This window comes from Lissotriton helveticus, chromosome 5_1 (assembly GCF_964261635.1).
Source record: "Lissotriton helveticus chromosome 5_1, aLisHel1.1, whole genome shotgun sequence".
Lineage (NCBI taxonomy): Eukaryota > Metazoa > Chordata > Amphibia > Caudata > Salamandridae > Lissotriton > Lissotriton helveticus.
This window is the reverse complement of record NC_136065.1, coordinates 261729473-261745309: the sequence shown is the minus strand read 5'-3', so window position 1 is coordinate 261745309 and position 15837 is coordinate 261729473. Positions and strand designations below refer to the sequence as shown.

Below are 15837 nucleotides of genomic sequence, written 5' to 3'. Positions count from 1 at the left end.
CATGTTGTTTTCCCCTGGGTCTTCCAGAAAAAAGAGCCGAGGTCGCAGGGCCAGTTTAATGCCCATTATATCATGGCTATGTGACAACATTTTGCATCGGAACAGCATGTTAACACCACTGATATATTAATGTTCCGGGATCACCACACTCCTTCCCACTTGTATCCAAGGCTCCCAAACATGGCTTTCAGTCTTGTGGGAGAAAGGTACAAACTGGTTAGTAGCTTGTAGACATTTTGTCTGCGTTGTGTGCAGATGGACAACTTAGCTCCCCTTCTCCAGATTGCTAGCCATATCTCTTGTGGAATTTCATCTCCGATATCCCTCTACCATGCCAAAACATACTTATGTTTTATGGAAGGGCCTACCTCTTAGTAATAACGGTAGAGCCATATGATACTTTTCAGTCTCACATTATCTATAAACAGGGATTCTTAGTTTGCAAGTTTCCTAACTGGTTTCTCTTATGTCTTGTCCCCTAGTCAGTGCATTATTTTGGTATCCTGTATTCATCTTCTCGGGGGAGAGTGAATCGGTCCCTAATCTTTTTTTAGGCTAGAGGGGTTCACTGTCAGAAAATTCTCCCAACAGAGGTTTCCATCTATGAAATCATGGGTCAGAAAGGTTTGGGGTGAATATTGACTTAAAAAACTATAGGCACCTTGGCGAAGGTGGGGAAGGGTTAGACAAGAAGCCCTTTTTCCTCATTACCTTTTTCAAATAATCTGACAGACAGGATTGAGGTAGTTTTGAGCACCTCCCAAGAAGCAGGCCTTTCACCTGGGGGAGCCACAGAAATCATTTGAGGGGAATAATTGTGAATCCCTGCTCTAATTGTACCCAGGTCTTTCTAATAGGTTGATAGTTAAATCCAGGAACAGACATATTTTGTGCTGCCTTGATGTACATTTCGACGGTGGTGAAACCAGGCCCATCTCCACTACAGATCTGTATAATGTTGTTCTCGGGTTCCATGGAGAGTTATATTTCCAAAGTCTAACAATTTGGTTCTTATTTGGGATACAACTGTTTTTCAGAAGGAGAACAAAAATTAGGGCTGTATATAAAGGTCAGGTTATGAATTAATTTTCAAGCTCATTATCCTTCCCAGCCAGAACATTTCTAATTTGCCCCAGTGGTACATGTCCTTGTATAGTGTGCAGAGAAGAGGAGTATTGTTACAATTCCATATGATTTTTAATTTGGTGTCGTGTTTAAAGCCTGAGTATTACATCACACCTTCGAGTGAGGTCAAATTGCTTCAGTGGCTCTCATCCCATGTGCTGTGGGTCAGGTAGGGGTTTAGGGAGGGACATGCACCCACCCACAAAAGAGTAAGCCCAATGCTATATACAAGCTGCACCTTTAAAGTTACTACAGTCCAAAAGGGACCCAAAACACTAATAAACTACTCAATCTCAGAGGGGAAGTATGTTCAGCACCACTGGTACGGCAACACACTCCCAAAGGACAAAATGGAGGGAAGGATTTTTGAGTAAAACCCCATAGGAAATAATATTAAATTAAATTAGATTGACCGTGACAAGATCTTCATTTATAACAACCCCCTCAACGACCGAGCCTGCATTGACGATGACAGCTCCTTCATCAACAAGACCATCGTTGACAAGTTGATGAACACCCCAAGGATGTCTCTTCTTCCTCCTTCAATGACTATTCCATTGACATTGACCCTGTCGCACATCCTTCCCTGCCAATGGGAAACCCAGGAATGATGCCTAGTACCTCGTTGATGACAGCCCCATCAAAGTTGATCAAGCCTACTATATCATTGATGGCAAATATTTCAGTGAGAATTACCTATTCTCCTATAAAGGTGACAGAAAGTCTCACTATCCATATTCCGGACTCTGAGGTGGAGGCAGATCTCAGTGACCAAGACCTCTCCTCTTAGGTGGCAACAGTCTCTCAGAGCTGAATGTGCATTACATCCCTGAATTTGAGGAAAAGGTCTTAAATGAAGGCGTCTTCCAGGACTATAAGTATTAGCCATTCCATACAACCCTCCTCAGTCTTATGGACTCTGTTGTTACTTTAAGGAACCAGTGGTCATGTTGTGCTATTTTACAACTTTGCGGCAGATGATGGATACCTTTCTAAGATTTTTTCCTACACCTGCCCTGTCCTTAGCTTCATCCATAGCTACTCAACCTCTGCCTCTACTTACACCACCTATGCCTCCTCCGCCACCTCCTCCTCCAACTCCTTCATTTGCTTTGCAACTGATGACACCTGCCGGAGCTTTCACACGCACATTGGTCTTGCACACACCTAAGGACATGGAGGACGAAGAATCATCGGATTCCGAGTATTCAGAGTTGGTGGAAGAGGGTGAACTCCCACCAGTAGACCACAAAGGCAATGATGAATAGGATGGCTATATCTTATCCACGGAAGGTGATGAATTGCTCATTCAACCAGAATCATCTCCAGATAACTTATCCCACTTTTGATGTTCTGATGGAGAGGGCAGCTAAAAGATTCAAACACCCAATGACTTTGGTGGAGCAGCAATATTTCCATTACAACTTTAAGGAACTGCAGAACAAGCCACAAGGTTCATACCCATACTATATTTTGTATGAACAGAAGACCTAAAATTGGGTACAGTGACAGTGCTCCTTTTTTAAAAGAAATGTAAGGCCTCATATTCAGACGCAGCCTACCTTAAGTGCTTTCTGAAGGCCAAACTCATTTTGTCAGGAGACCAAGGTAGAGCTAAAAACCCAGTCTTGCCATCACCAGGACTACCTGATGAAGACAGCCATCAAATATATAATTTGGGCCATTGAGTTAATTTGATGGTAGCAACATCAGTCTAGGCCTCAAATTCATAAGCAGTCATGGGCTGTAATGTCAGTTGGATGTGGAATGACCTGTCACCACTGATTGACCTCATCCATGACAACACGAGAGATGCTGCCACGGCAATCACCAAGGGAGGAGCACAACCATCTGCAGCCATCATCAAAGTGGCAATGAATGTATCCAATGCAGGCTTCCAGCAGCTATTTAAATAAGGTAAGCATGGTTAAGGTAGAATGCTTTTTGTCCAGAGAAAGAATCAAAGATCCACCTCTGTATCTTTGCTTCCACCTGTGGCCACCTCTAGCCATGCCATTTGATAATTAACTGTGTTTGGGAAACACACGGTTGGTGCCCTGCAAAACATTAAAACAGAAACAGATGTGGTAAAATCCCTTGTGGATCTGCAGTATTGAAATCCTGGCTTAACCACTTTTCGTGGCTGATGAAGAGTCATGCATACGGGCTAGGTTTCAATCATAATAGAGGTCAATGCTAACTATATTATTATCCCAGGACAATCCGACCATGTCCAGGAGTATACATCCAACCAGAATCAAAGACAAGGATAAGGAAGTTCTTCTGGATGGAAGAGGAGCACTGCTCAATCGCACTCTCAGGATAACCTTAACGAAGCTTGACTCTTCACAGCTGTTCTATCTACCATCTCCATCTCAGAAGGCCAGGGGAGAGTTTCCCTTTTTGACCTCGAATGAGAGTCCATAATTTCAGACCAATGGATGCATCAGATTGTACACTCTGGACAGATACTGCAGTTTGTAGAGAAATGACCTGTCTGCCCAGCCAGCAAGAAACATCACTTCAGATGAAGGAGCTACAAGTGGAAATTCTATTCCTCCTTTTCAAGGGAGTGAATAAGACTGCTTTGAGATACCAGAAAAACCATAGATTTTATTCCAGAATTGTTTTGTTCAAAATGAAATTGAGACAATGGAGGCCTATACTATACCTCAGGGATCTGAACAAGATTCTGAAAATAGAGTATTTTCTGTTGGTAATGCTCTAAGAAGTCCTGCTCAGCCGCGGTCGGTAGTAGGAGTTTCTGCAGGGCGGTGACGTGGGGAGGGAGAGGGGGAGGGGCAGGGTGGGGGGTAGTAATGTATGGATTACGGAGTTTAACAGGTAAGTAAACATATAAATAAATAAAACGAATTTCGTTGCGTGCACTGCATCACCAAATGCGATGCAGTGCGCGCAACGAAATTCGTTTTATTTATTTAAATATTTGCTTACCTGTTAAACTCCGTAATCCATACATTACTACCCCGCACCCGGCCCCTCCTCCTCCCCACGTCACTGCCTTGCAGGAACTCCTATTACCGACCACGGCTGGTCCTGCTGATACTTCAGGAAGGAAATTAATTGTCCTTCCTGGATGTTCAAGATGCATATTTTCACACCCTCAAAGGCTTCAACGGCCGCCTGCATCAATTTGTATCATGGATTAGGAATGGCACTAAATATTGAAAAAGTCCTGCATGAAACCAGTGACGAAACTTTAACTCTTGGGAGCAATACTGGATATGCATTTGAGAACAGTATTTCCCTCGGCGGACAGAGCGATGAAGGTCCAGTCCACGGCGAAGACCATCTCTGCCAAGCAGTCAGCCATGGTTAGGTAATGCAAATCTCTGCTGGGCTTGATATCATCCTTCATAGGCTTTATATCTTTTTGCAGGCTCTGGATGACACTTGTTCAACAAGAACTGGACAATCAATAAATCCCATCCTTTATCAGACAGAGTATTATTAATGATGAACACTGAAATGCAGGAACAACCGGAGGCCTCTGGTCAGATGCAAAAATATGCCCCACATCAGTATCTGCGAAGCACATGCCTTAAGACTGGGCATACAATTGTTTCTCTGGAGACTTGCATGTCAAGTGTTCACAGTCAGGATGGACAATGAGATATCTCTGTTTCATGTTGCCGCACATGGGGGACGAGGTCCCAAACTCTGCTGGAAGAGACACAGCTGCTATGAGACTGGCCCATCTCCCACAAGGGCTACATCAATGTGGAGCACCTAACAGTACGCCAAAACCATCAGGCAAATACACTCACTCAAGCACTATTGGACTGCCAGGAGAAGGAGCTCCATCATTATTAAGTGGACCACATCTTCCACAAGTGGGGACACCACTCTCTGGACTTGTTCGCCACCCGGAAAATCAAAAAATGGCACTGCTATGCCAGCATGTTTTGGCAAACAGGAACTAAGGTAAATGCCTATTTGATCAAATGATCCAATGTCCATTTCCCCAAATCCCCCAAGTGATGAGGAAGGTGAAGGTGGAGCGCTGTACCCTGATTCTCATTGCTCTAGTGTGGCCATATTAGTACTGGGAACTTCTGAGACGATCCGCACTTCTGGTGATACCAGTGAAATATTTTCAGTCTCCTCTCCAGACACAATTGAGAGATATTTCATCACAACCTCAAGTTGTGGAGCCTAATATCATGGTAATTCACCACTTAGAGTTCAGTCATTTGGATCTGCCGGCAGAATGCAGGCACATCCAGATGCAAGCAAGGGTGTCAGCAAAAACAAAAATGTATTATATCAAGTGGTAGCATTTTTATATCTGGTGCACAGGCAGAGGATTCCGCCCAATGATTATACAACCCCCAAAAGATAATTCCATACTTGCTGGACCTAGCCAAGAGTGAGTGGTCTTAAATACTCATCAGCATGGGTTTATCTGGCAGCAATATCAAGGTTTAAAGGAGCAGATGACACCTCATCCACTGTATTCTCACAAAGAATTATAAAACAGTTTATGGATGGACTTTTCAGAGCACTTCCTCTAATACTGCATGCACCAGTGCTCTAGGAGGTCAACACTGGCTTGAGTCAGATTATGCTGCTTTCCTTCAAGCTGATTCACAGAGTGCTTTCTACATTTATCACATGAAAAACAGCACTGCCTCTAGGACGTACATAAGCAAGGAGAGTAGAGGATATGGAAGCATTTATTGTGAAAATCCCTTTCCATGCTTTCCAAGGGACAAAGCCATCCAGTTGTTCGCCCCTAAATTCAGGGCTAAGGTTTCTTCTGACTTTCATCTGAATAAGCCTGTCCTATTTTCATTTTCCCAAATCCGACGACTTCAGCAGAAAAATCATTGCACTCGTTAGATGTCAATTTTACATGGACAAGACAAATGAAATGTATTCACCTGCCCAACTAGTTGTGTCTTTCGTAAACCTGGAAGGGTGTTACCCATGTCCAAGCAGGGCATTGCAGCTTGGCTGTCAGCCTGCAGTACGTTCTGCCATAGCAAGGTGAAGAGTGCAATCCAGGGAACAGGGACAACATATTCTACCAAGAGAATGGTGATCACTGCTGCAATCTACACTGGTGTGTGTTTACAAGACATCTGCCATTGCTAGTTGAAAGAACAGGCACACATTCATGAAGCACTACTGCCTGGATGTGAACGCTGCAGCATGCCCCGCAACATATATTCGACATTTGAATGAATCAATTTCCGCTATAATACCTAGTTCACAAACTTTATCAATCAATTATTTGACTTGTATTCTGATGGACAAGGCCAGATAAGGCAATAGTTCTAATATTTTGAATGGAACATTTAGGGCCATATGTATCAACACATTTTCCCATAGACACAGAATGGGTAAAACTCTTTGATACATCTGGCCCTTAGCTCCCTTTTGGGAAATACTTTTGTACCCATCTTTCACAAAATCTTTCACTTTACCAAATTTTTCTTTAAATGAAGATAAGAATGTTTCAATTCAACAGGCATTTTCCTCGACTAAGTCTGCTAATATTTGCTACTTGGACCCTGGTATCAATTGAACCCCCAGTCTCGCTTAACATGTCCAGCCCAAGAATAATAATACCTGCTCTCTGGGGTGCTCAAGAATAAAACATTTTGTTACTTTGTGTTTTGTGGTACAGTCTTTAGCGAATTGAGATGACAACAATGATGATCAAGGAAGGGAAGTACAATAGATGGATCTAAGCTGAGAGTCAGTTGCTTAGGCTGTTATGCATATGTCAAGTGTGAGCCTTTGGCAGTAGGGGAACACTGCATATCGTTCTAATCTATATGGGTTCCAGGTTCTTAGGGTTCTGGACTTTCTATTTAGGAAACAGTAACTCTAAAAAATTCACTTGGCAGGCTGACACAGGAGATTTGTCAAAGAGTTATATGTACAAAGGCAAAGCGTTTAAAGGGCAGACTCCTATTGTTTCACAATTTACTTAATTGGGCTGTGATCAAAGCTTATTCTTAGGAAGTGTTGTGGTAGTACAAGGGTGTAACAGTTCCACGGCATTACACCAACAAGAAAGAAAAATATAAGTAAAGTTTATAAAAAGGAAATAGTTATGAGTTACTACTCATGGGAAAAAGGATAATGAAGAAAAACGCGTTTGAAGGAATGATGAGCCTTTATCATGTTTGAGTACAAATGGGTAAATATAATAAACATCACATCATCAAAATCCCTAGGACAGGCTTCTGTGATTGGGGTAGAGAAATGTATATTGGAGAAGAGACCACTATCTTTTGCATAAAATTGGGGACCAAATTTATGTTGGTGATTGAAGACGAGTTACCTGGCATTGAAGGGACCATGATATGTTTTGCAATAAGGTAATACTGCATCTCCTCATGCAAAACCAGGAAATCATGTTGTTTCTAAAAGATAGATTCAGGCTTCTTGAGAAAACTGGTCAAATATTTGATTTATGGCAACTAGACTTGTGAGTGTAGTTCTGCAAGTAATGCAACTGTCCTGTCCTTTCTAAAGAAGTGTAAACATTCATTGATAAACTTCCACTATCAAGGTCATGCTATGAGAGATTCACCCACAAACTCATAACAGAGTGAAACTCCTTCTTTAGGAGAGACATGCTCACCTGAGTCAAGAAAGTAATGCTGTTGATAATGAAGGGAGGATATGTTTCACAGTCATTGAAATCATGGTTGGTATGGGCATTGGTCACTGTTCAGGCTTCTAGTGAAGAAACACTTCTTACCTAAAGTGTTATGATTGATACGGCACTTATATCTTTATAAGTATGGTATTTGAAATATTTTAGATTTTTTTTTCTATTCCCATTGAGATCAAAGGCTGTTCACTCCCCATCTAGAGCACTGGTTCCCAACCTTCTGACTCCTGATGACCCCTACTGAGTCACTACTTGAAGCCGAGGACCCCCAAGAAATTTGCACAATTTAAATTTCAAACATGAAAACAGTAATTCACAAAAAATACACTAACAAGTAAACACCTAACAAATTCTCGAATTACTACATATGTTATTATTACCAAAACAATTTGGGAACAAATGGTGCATTCTACAACACAATTGTCATCATATATTTAATTGTATTAGCTTTTAAACCATTGTAAGTGATGACCTTACTGTGCAGCCGGATACAACAATCTTTGTTGGGGCTCTTCAGTGATTCCCTCACTACCACCTTCCAACAGTGCCTCTCATCTCTCCATAACCCCTCTGTTACATGTATTTCATTTGTTTTATAGCGCCTCTTGTACAAGGATAGGGTGTCAGAGCACTTTACTTAATACACATATAGTGACAATAAATCATATGTGTGTAGAAAATGTTACATAAGGCAAAGGGGACTACAAGGTATAGGATTCACATGCCATCCATACAGGTAGGCCTTTTTAAGAGTGCTTGCCTAGAGAAGCTTAAACTCAGGATTCAGAACATAACACAGGGGTAGCGTTGACTTTAACAATCAGAATTTATTTCTACCCTAACAAACATTTTTTAGCAGCATCAGGATATTGAAAGATTGGGAAAAAACATAATTTACTGACTTGTACCTTGCAGTTTGCATGCAGCTCTCTGGTGGCAGTTCATAACGCACTGTGCTAGATTACAATTCTAACTTATGAACTGCACAGTAACAAAAGAATCTCTGTGACAAAATCAGTAACTCTCTGAGCTATGTACATAAAATATTGTTCTTTAAAATGCATGGGACAGAATCTTTGCAGTGAACATATTAACCCTCTGTGATACCAGAGAAGAGTCAAAGCTGACACTAAACAAATCTCCCATCGCTCTCCAGCAGGTACATGAAATACCAGAGTTATCTTGACACTTTTATTGTTGCCCGAAAACTGCTTGTTATGCAAGGAACTTTGCAGTGCTTTTAAAACTGCTGCCTGCAGAACCGCTGGGAATGTGTTACAGACTCCTAGGGGTTCACAGACCACAGTTTGGGAAGTGCTGTTGTAGAGCATTTTGATAACTCAAAATATGAGAGGCTTCTTCGTTCTAGGGACTGCATTGTTGGAGCAAGCATGTATTTGAGATACAGAGTACCCAGGGTTAACACAGCCATTGCAACCACTGGTCAGGGAGTATCATCTCGACAATCCAAGGAACAGAAAGATAAAAAAGGCTGTAAGAACACTGTTAACTTTCTGTAGCATCCACTTGGTGCCCTTCTCCTGTCCTCTCAGCAGCAAATATGAGGCAGCTGAGAGACTTAATGGTGGGGCAAAGGGCCTGCCCCGTGGAGTCATTGAGAATCAAATTGCACTTGGCATCACCTACTGTAGTACATGCATAGATTTACACCTTAACTTGAATGTACATTTATACTTTTTTACAATTCACAATTTTCACAACAGTCAATTCAATTAAAAACATTGTTAATGTTAAGAAAAGTGATTTATAACTTTTGCTTAACAACAAAACTGAAGCAGGGAAATTGAATGAGTTAACCAACTGCTGATAAAGTAAGTATATACTCATTATATACTTTATAATATTTTTATGTTAAATATTTTAATGTAAATTAACTTTATGGTTTTATTTCAAATACAGGATATTTTTTTAAATACTACAACCCTAACAACTTAATTTCGATTTAGTTCCTTATTTAATTTAAACACATTAAATAAAAAAATGACAGAAGCTGAAATAAAAAAAAATCCCACCTAAAGATTATGCAATAATAATAATTCAAAGTGATTTATGGTGTTAATTAAAAGTGATTTTATTCTGTTGTCGTAAAAAATAATGTTATCTCCATACATAAATTCAAAAAATGTTGTTAAAATATTTTACAATTAAGTTACATTTAGAAGTTTTTAACATTAAAATATTTGTATTTATATGTGGAACTATTTTAAATAATGTCATTTCCTATACAGTTTTATTTTAAGTACCTACCTCCATTATTTTGTATGGGAGGGTGTTGCAGTGCCAATTATTGTCCATGTGTGGTTCTGGACCTACTAACATTTCTTTTGACAGTAGTAACTTACACTTGTAAATGGCTTCACTCCCTTTTTCAAGGGTTAGAGAGACGTAAGTCTACACTTTTGAGTAACTTAACACTCGGATTTTGTTAAGAACCAAAAGCAGTAAAGTTGCTCAAATGTGTAAGAGTACAATTACATGTGCAATTACTCACATGTGTAACTTACATTTGTGAATAGGCGCCTTCCATGATCTGGTTAATTTGTAATGGATTTTTATTTATTTTATTTTTAAGGTTTTATAGAGCGCGTAGTAACCCTAGAGCATCCCAGCGCTAGAACCAGAACTCAGGAGAGGTCAGAATCGAAGGGGGGGGATTTAAGGAAAGAGAAAGGTTTTCAAGGCCTTCCTGAATTGGAGAAGATTAGGTTCAGTTCTCAGTCTCCGAGGAAGGTTGTTCCAGTGTTTGGCCGTGTGGACCGAGAAGCGGCGTCCTCCGGACCGGGCCTTTTTGACTCTGGGAACAGTGATGAAGTTCTCTCCGCCTGAGCGGAGGACCCTACTCGCATTGTAAGGGATGATGAAATCCTTGAGGATGGGTGGGCCTTTGTCATGGAGGGTCTTATGGGCCAGACAGAGGGCCTTGAAAGCCACCCTTTCTCTGACTGGGAGCCAATGCAGGAGCTTCAAGGCTGGCTTTGCCGAGGATCTGGCGGGGGTGTCGGTAAGTAGGCGGGCCGCGGCGTTTTGGACTTTCTGCAGGGTATTGAGGGTGGCTTCGGGGGCACCCAGGTAGATTGCGTTGCAGTAGTCCAGCCTCGCCATAATGAGGCCCTGAATCAGGAGTTTCTTGGAGGTAGCGGGGAGCAGGGGGAAGACCTTTCTGCAGGCCCTAAGGAGTCCAAAGCAGATTCCTGCCGTTTTTTTGGCCTGTGATCTGAAGCTCAGGTCCTTTTCGAGCCATACGCCCAGGCTCTTGACCTCCTCCTTCGGTGTAGGGGGGTCACCTAGACAGACGGGCCAGATGTCAGGCGGCAGGGAGGGCTCTTTATGTCCGAGCAGCAGGATCTCGGTCTTGGACCCGTTCAGTTTCAGTGCCTAGGAGTTCATCCAGTTATGAATTTCCGAGAGACAGCTGTGAAGGTCGGGTGGGGATTGGTGCGGGTGTGAGAGGGTTACCACCAGCTGGGTGTCGTCGGCGTAGTTGATAATCGAGACGCCGAACGGGTTGACCAGTTTCTCCAGCGGGGACATATACACGTTAAATAACGTAGGGCTAAGGGATGAGCCCTGCGGTACTCCACAACGGAGGGGGATTGCGGGGGAGTGGCTGTCATTCTCCCAGACTTGGAAGGAGCGTCCGTCTAGGAAAGATTTTAGCCACTTCAAGGCCGTGCCCCTTACTCCGATGTCTCCCAGTCGTTGGATTAGGGTGTGGTGGCTCACAGTGTCGAAGGCCGCACTGAGGTCCAGGAGGATCACTGCCACTGATCCTCCCGTGTCCAGAATGCTTCTGGCCTTCTCCACTGCTGCCAGGAGGGCTGTGTCAGTGCCCTGTCCTGGACGAAACCCTGTCTGGGAGGTCCCGAGTAGGTTGTTGCTCTCAAGGAATAGTGATAGTTTTTTATTCACTAGCTTCTCCGTGATCTTGCTATTTCCTGGGAGGAGGGAGATAGGTCTGTAGTTGGCTAGGTCCAGGGGGTCTAGAGAGGGTTTCTTTAAAAGGCCTTTGACCACTGCCGCCTTCCAGCTAGGAGGGACTAGACCCTGCGAGAGGGAGGAATTAATGAGGGACGTGAGGGGGGGGAGGATGGTGCTGGACACTTTTTTCAGAAAACGGAGGGGGGCGGGATCGCGAGGAGAGCCACTTTAAATTGTAGCCAATGTCGCGGCTACCTCTTCCGTAGACACTGGGCCAAAGGTGTCCAGAAAGGGTAGGTTGCCATCAGGGGAGTGAGGGCAGTAAATGGGAGATTTAGAAGGATCCCCGCCCAGGTTGTCAGCCGTGATTGGGGGTAGGTCCGCGAGAATTTTTTGGATTTTCTCGTCGAAGAAGGTGGCAAGTTTAATGCATTTGCTTTCCGCTGCTTTGGGGTCCAGAGGTTTTACTGGGGGGTCTGGGGCCTGGAGGAGTTCCTTAAGGATGGCAAAGGTTTCATGTGCCGAGCAGGAGGCGTTTTTAATTCTATCTTCGTAGAAGGCGCTTTTAGTATTGAGGAGTTCCGTTTTATAGGATTTTAAAGAGGCCCGAAATATATCTTTTTTGTCTGCCTTTTTATCTTTCCTCCATAAGCGTTCGTTCCTCTTACATTCCTTCCGTAGTAAGTTTAATTCGGGGGTGTACCAGGGGGAAGGGGTGACTCTCTTGGTACGTTTGAGGGTGCTGGATTTCGGGAGGATGTCGTCCAGAGATTGGGAGATCCATGTGTTAAATTTGGTGTCAGCAGTGATAGTGTCTTGAGAGGGGGGAGGGGTATCTTCACTTAGTTTAGCTGCCCATTCCTCTGGGACCAGTTTATGCCAGCGTCTAATAAGGGTTCTGAATTTAGGAGGTTGAGGTGGAGGGATGTTAATGTGCCATTCGAAGGGGACCAGGAAGTGGTCGGTCCAAGGGAGGGGGACGTGGGGGCGAGTGCTCAGATCTTGGATAGTAGTGAATATGGGATCGAGTAGCTGTCCTTTGTCGTGAGTCGCCTGTGCGTTTTTTAGGCCGAGGCCCATAGAGGAAAGATCTTGTAGGAGTTCTACAGCCTGTTTGTCGACCGGGTCCAGGAAGTGGATATTGAGGTCCCCCAGTAGGAGATTGTTGGAGGAAGTCGTGCAATCCATGGTGATGTGGTCAGTGAGTTTGCTAGGAAAATCGGTGAGTTGGCCAGGGGGGCGATATACAAGCATTCCCGACAGATGTCAGTAGCTGGAATTATGCAGTTGAAGATTCTGACATTCTCACACAGCAATTTGTGGGAAGGGGCACTGTGCATTCCAAATATCGTATTAAGTCCTTCGTTATGAGTGCCTTTGAGAATTCCATGAGTGTTGCACTTGCAAGCCAGTCAAATGTTTCCATCCCTGCGGAGTTTTCTGCAGATACATATTGCCAGATCAAGGCTACTGATATTTACTGGGGGAAAAGGGTGCAGATAAAATTTAGCAATAATCAGAGCTAGCTATACTAGTAATACTCATATAGTGCATGTCAGAAAAACATATTCGTTTTTATGAAGGCCCTCACCCACCAACCTAGTTGGTGGCATGCTTCATCATGGGGCCCCACCCAAGGCTCTGAGTGTGCCTCAGGTGTGCTGCGACGTCTGTTTACAGCGGAGCGAATAGTGTCTAGTGAGTTGCAAATTTTGCGATTCCTTAAATGCAATGTATCAAGGAACAAAACATTCCAAAATGCCATTAAGGAATCGCAAATTACCACCAACTTCTAGTTGGTGGTAAGTTGCGACTTCTTTTAAAAAAGCATTTTTTTAAACATCAAAAGTGCCATGTGACGCTCATACATGCCCCTAGGGCATGTATGTGCGCCATATGCGCACACATGTCATTTTCAGGGGTGCAGCAGGGTGTTCTTGAGACACCCCTGCACCCTTGAAAATATTCACAATTTGCGATTCGCAAATTTCCCCTTTATTCCTATGGGCCTCCTGGCCCATAGAAATGAATGGGAAATTATTCCTTAATTGCGATTAGCAATTTGCTAATCGCAATTACGGAATTTTAAGGAATCGCTAAAAAGAAGCAATTTCCTACATACACACTATTTTGCGATTTCTAAATAGCGATTCCTTAAAAATCGCTATTTAGGAATCGCAAAACGGACTGTTGATACATATGGCCCTGAGTTTCAAGAATGTCAGATCTGGGGGAAGGTCGCTGGTGGTGCTGGGTACCAGGCTGTAAAATGTGCTCCCTTCAGATGTCTGTGCGGTTGAAAGTCCTCTCGGATTTCAGAAGTTCCTGAAGACCTATTTTATCAAGCTTTCACAAAGAACTTAGGGCCGTCCTAGCAATGTTATCTGTTAATGTTAACTGACAGGCTATAGGGTAATGTACCCATGTATTCTGAAACAATTATTGAGAGGGATGGGTTCGAAGCTCATAAATAAAAATTTAACATGACACAACCTTCTTCTGAACAAACCGCGGTTTCAACCTGCAAGTCAAAGTAATGTGGGCGTATAAGGTTTATTTATCATGAAAGTGCATAGTAATGTAGCCAATTCAGTCAGACCCCATGGTTTGCATGGATTAAAAGCTGGTAAAAACAAGAAACAATTTTTCTTCCTAGATTGTTACAATTCATCAGGAACCCTTTGTATATGTGAGAGGGACATTGCCAGATGGCACATGCAAAGAGGAATACACTGTCAATCATGACCCAATCAAGAAAGTCATCTGCAATGGCCCAAACCAAACTGTACAAGGTAAGCAATCTAATTGCATTCAGAGATACTTTAAAATTAGTTTTGTCCGTCCTTAAATTATTTTTACAGCATTGAATTGTGTTAGAAGACAAACATTTCTGGCATTATTCGTATGGTCTCCAGGCTTCCATAACCCAACCCCATGGGGTTTTCAGGTATGGTGAAGATTTCCACTGTTCTATAGGTCTTTCTGTCTCTAAGAAAAATTAAACACAGAAATAAAACAGACTCCTCCGCAGATATTTGCACATACTCTCTTGATAATTTGCACCACTCTTGTTGTACCCTGATGGTAGCTTGTAATTGTCGAAAAGATACATAGGAGAATCAGTATAAAGGTCACAATTATAAAAGATTGCAGATTGTGTGGGTTTCCATTTGAATAACATTAGATTGTGCCTTCTACTGTTTAGCATGAACAAGGTGTTTGCAAAGGGTATGAGCTATTTAGAGGATGCTAAAGTGCTACAAATAAACTTCCTAAACTCCTGTCTCAAATCATGCTCGACTCTTACTCATAGGAGCACACTTGGCTGATCAATGATGTGTAAACTGTATGAATATTTAATGCCTCCATCGTGATCTGTTTTTTCCAGTGTACGTTTCATTTATTGAGACCTCCTTATTAGAATGGGTCCTGTAACCTTTCCTCCATTTTATTTCACTGTGCCAGATTATCTCCAATCAGTCTTCACCCTTCTGGAGATGCGAACTCCAGAACTGAACACAATACTATAGATGGTCTCTTCGGAACTTGACACAACGTTCCAGATAAAGACTTAATAGTAGTTTATATTCAAATACAGTAATTATGCAGAACGTTGTTACTCATACACAATGTCTTGGAACAACTAACACAAATTAGAAGCAAATATGGGATCCCCAAGGGCGTGATTTGTCAATATTTTAGATGATTCATAAAAATAAGTAGATTGCACGTAGAGGGTGGCGCAATTGCCTAGAGTCGAACCGGAGGAGACAGACGAATTAGGAGAGGACATTGCAGAGCAAGAGGTCCACGGGGCCAACAAGCACATGGCACGTAACAAAATCCCTTGCACAGATGGTTTGCCAGTGGATTTCTTCGGAACGTTCAACAAAGAGTTAGCCCTTAGACTAACAGTGCTGTACAATGCGGCCCACGAGGCCAGAGTTCTGCCAATGAGTTTTAGAGAAACACTCATAATACCAATATTAAAGCCAGGGAAACCAGCACATGACCGCACTGCGTACTGCCCCCTATCCATGCTAAACATGGGCTACAAAATACTGAGAAAATCCTAGTAACCTGATTGCTGCCTCATATGACTAAGTTAGTACACCAGGATC

At 42.7% G+C, this 15837-nt stretch overlaps 1 protein-coding gene across 4 annotated transcripts in view; it reads left to right on the top strand.

Moving 5' to 3' along the window:
* The window catches only part of GRIN1 (glutamate ionotropic receptor NMDA type subunit 1), a 778837-nt gene that overhangs the window by 353437 nt on the left and 409563 nt on the right, over window positions 1-15837 (top strand). For all 4 annotated transcript variants that reach the window (XM_078642154.1, XM_078642156.1, XM_078642155.1 and 1 more), the window contains exon 10: window positions 14373-14508. In XM_078642154.1, coding sequence (XP_078498280.1) covers window positions 14373-14508 — 136 coding nt within the window. The remainder of the gene's footprint in view (window positions 1-14372; window positions 14509-15837) is intronic.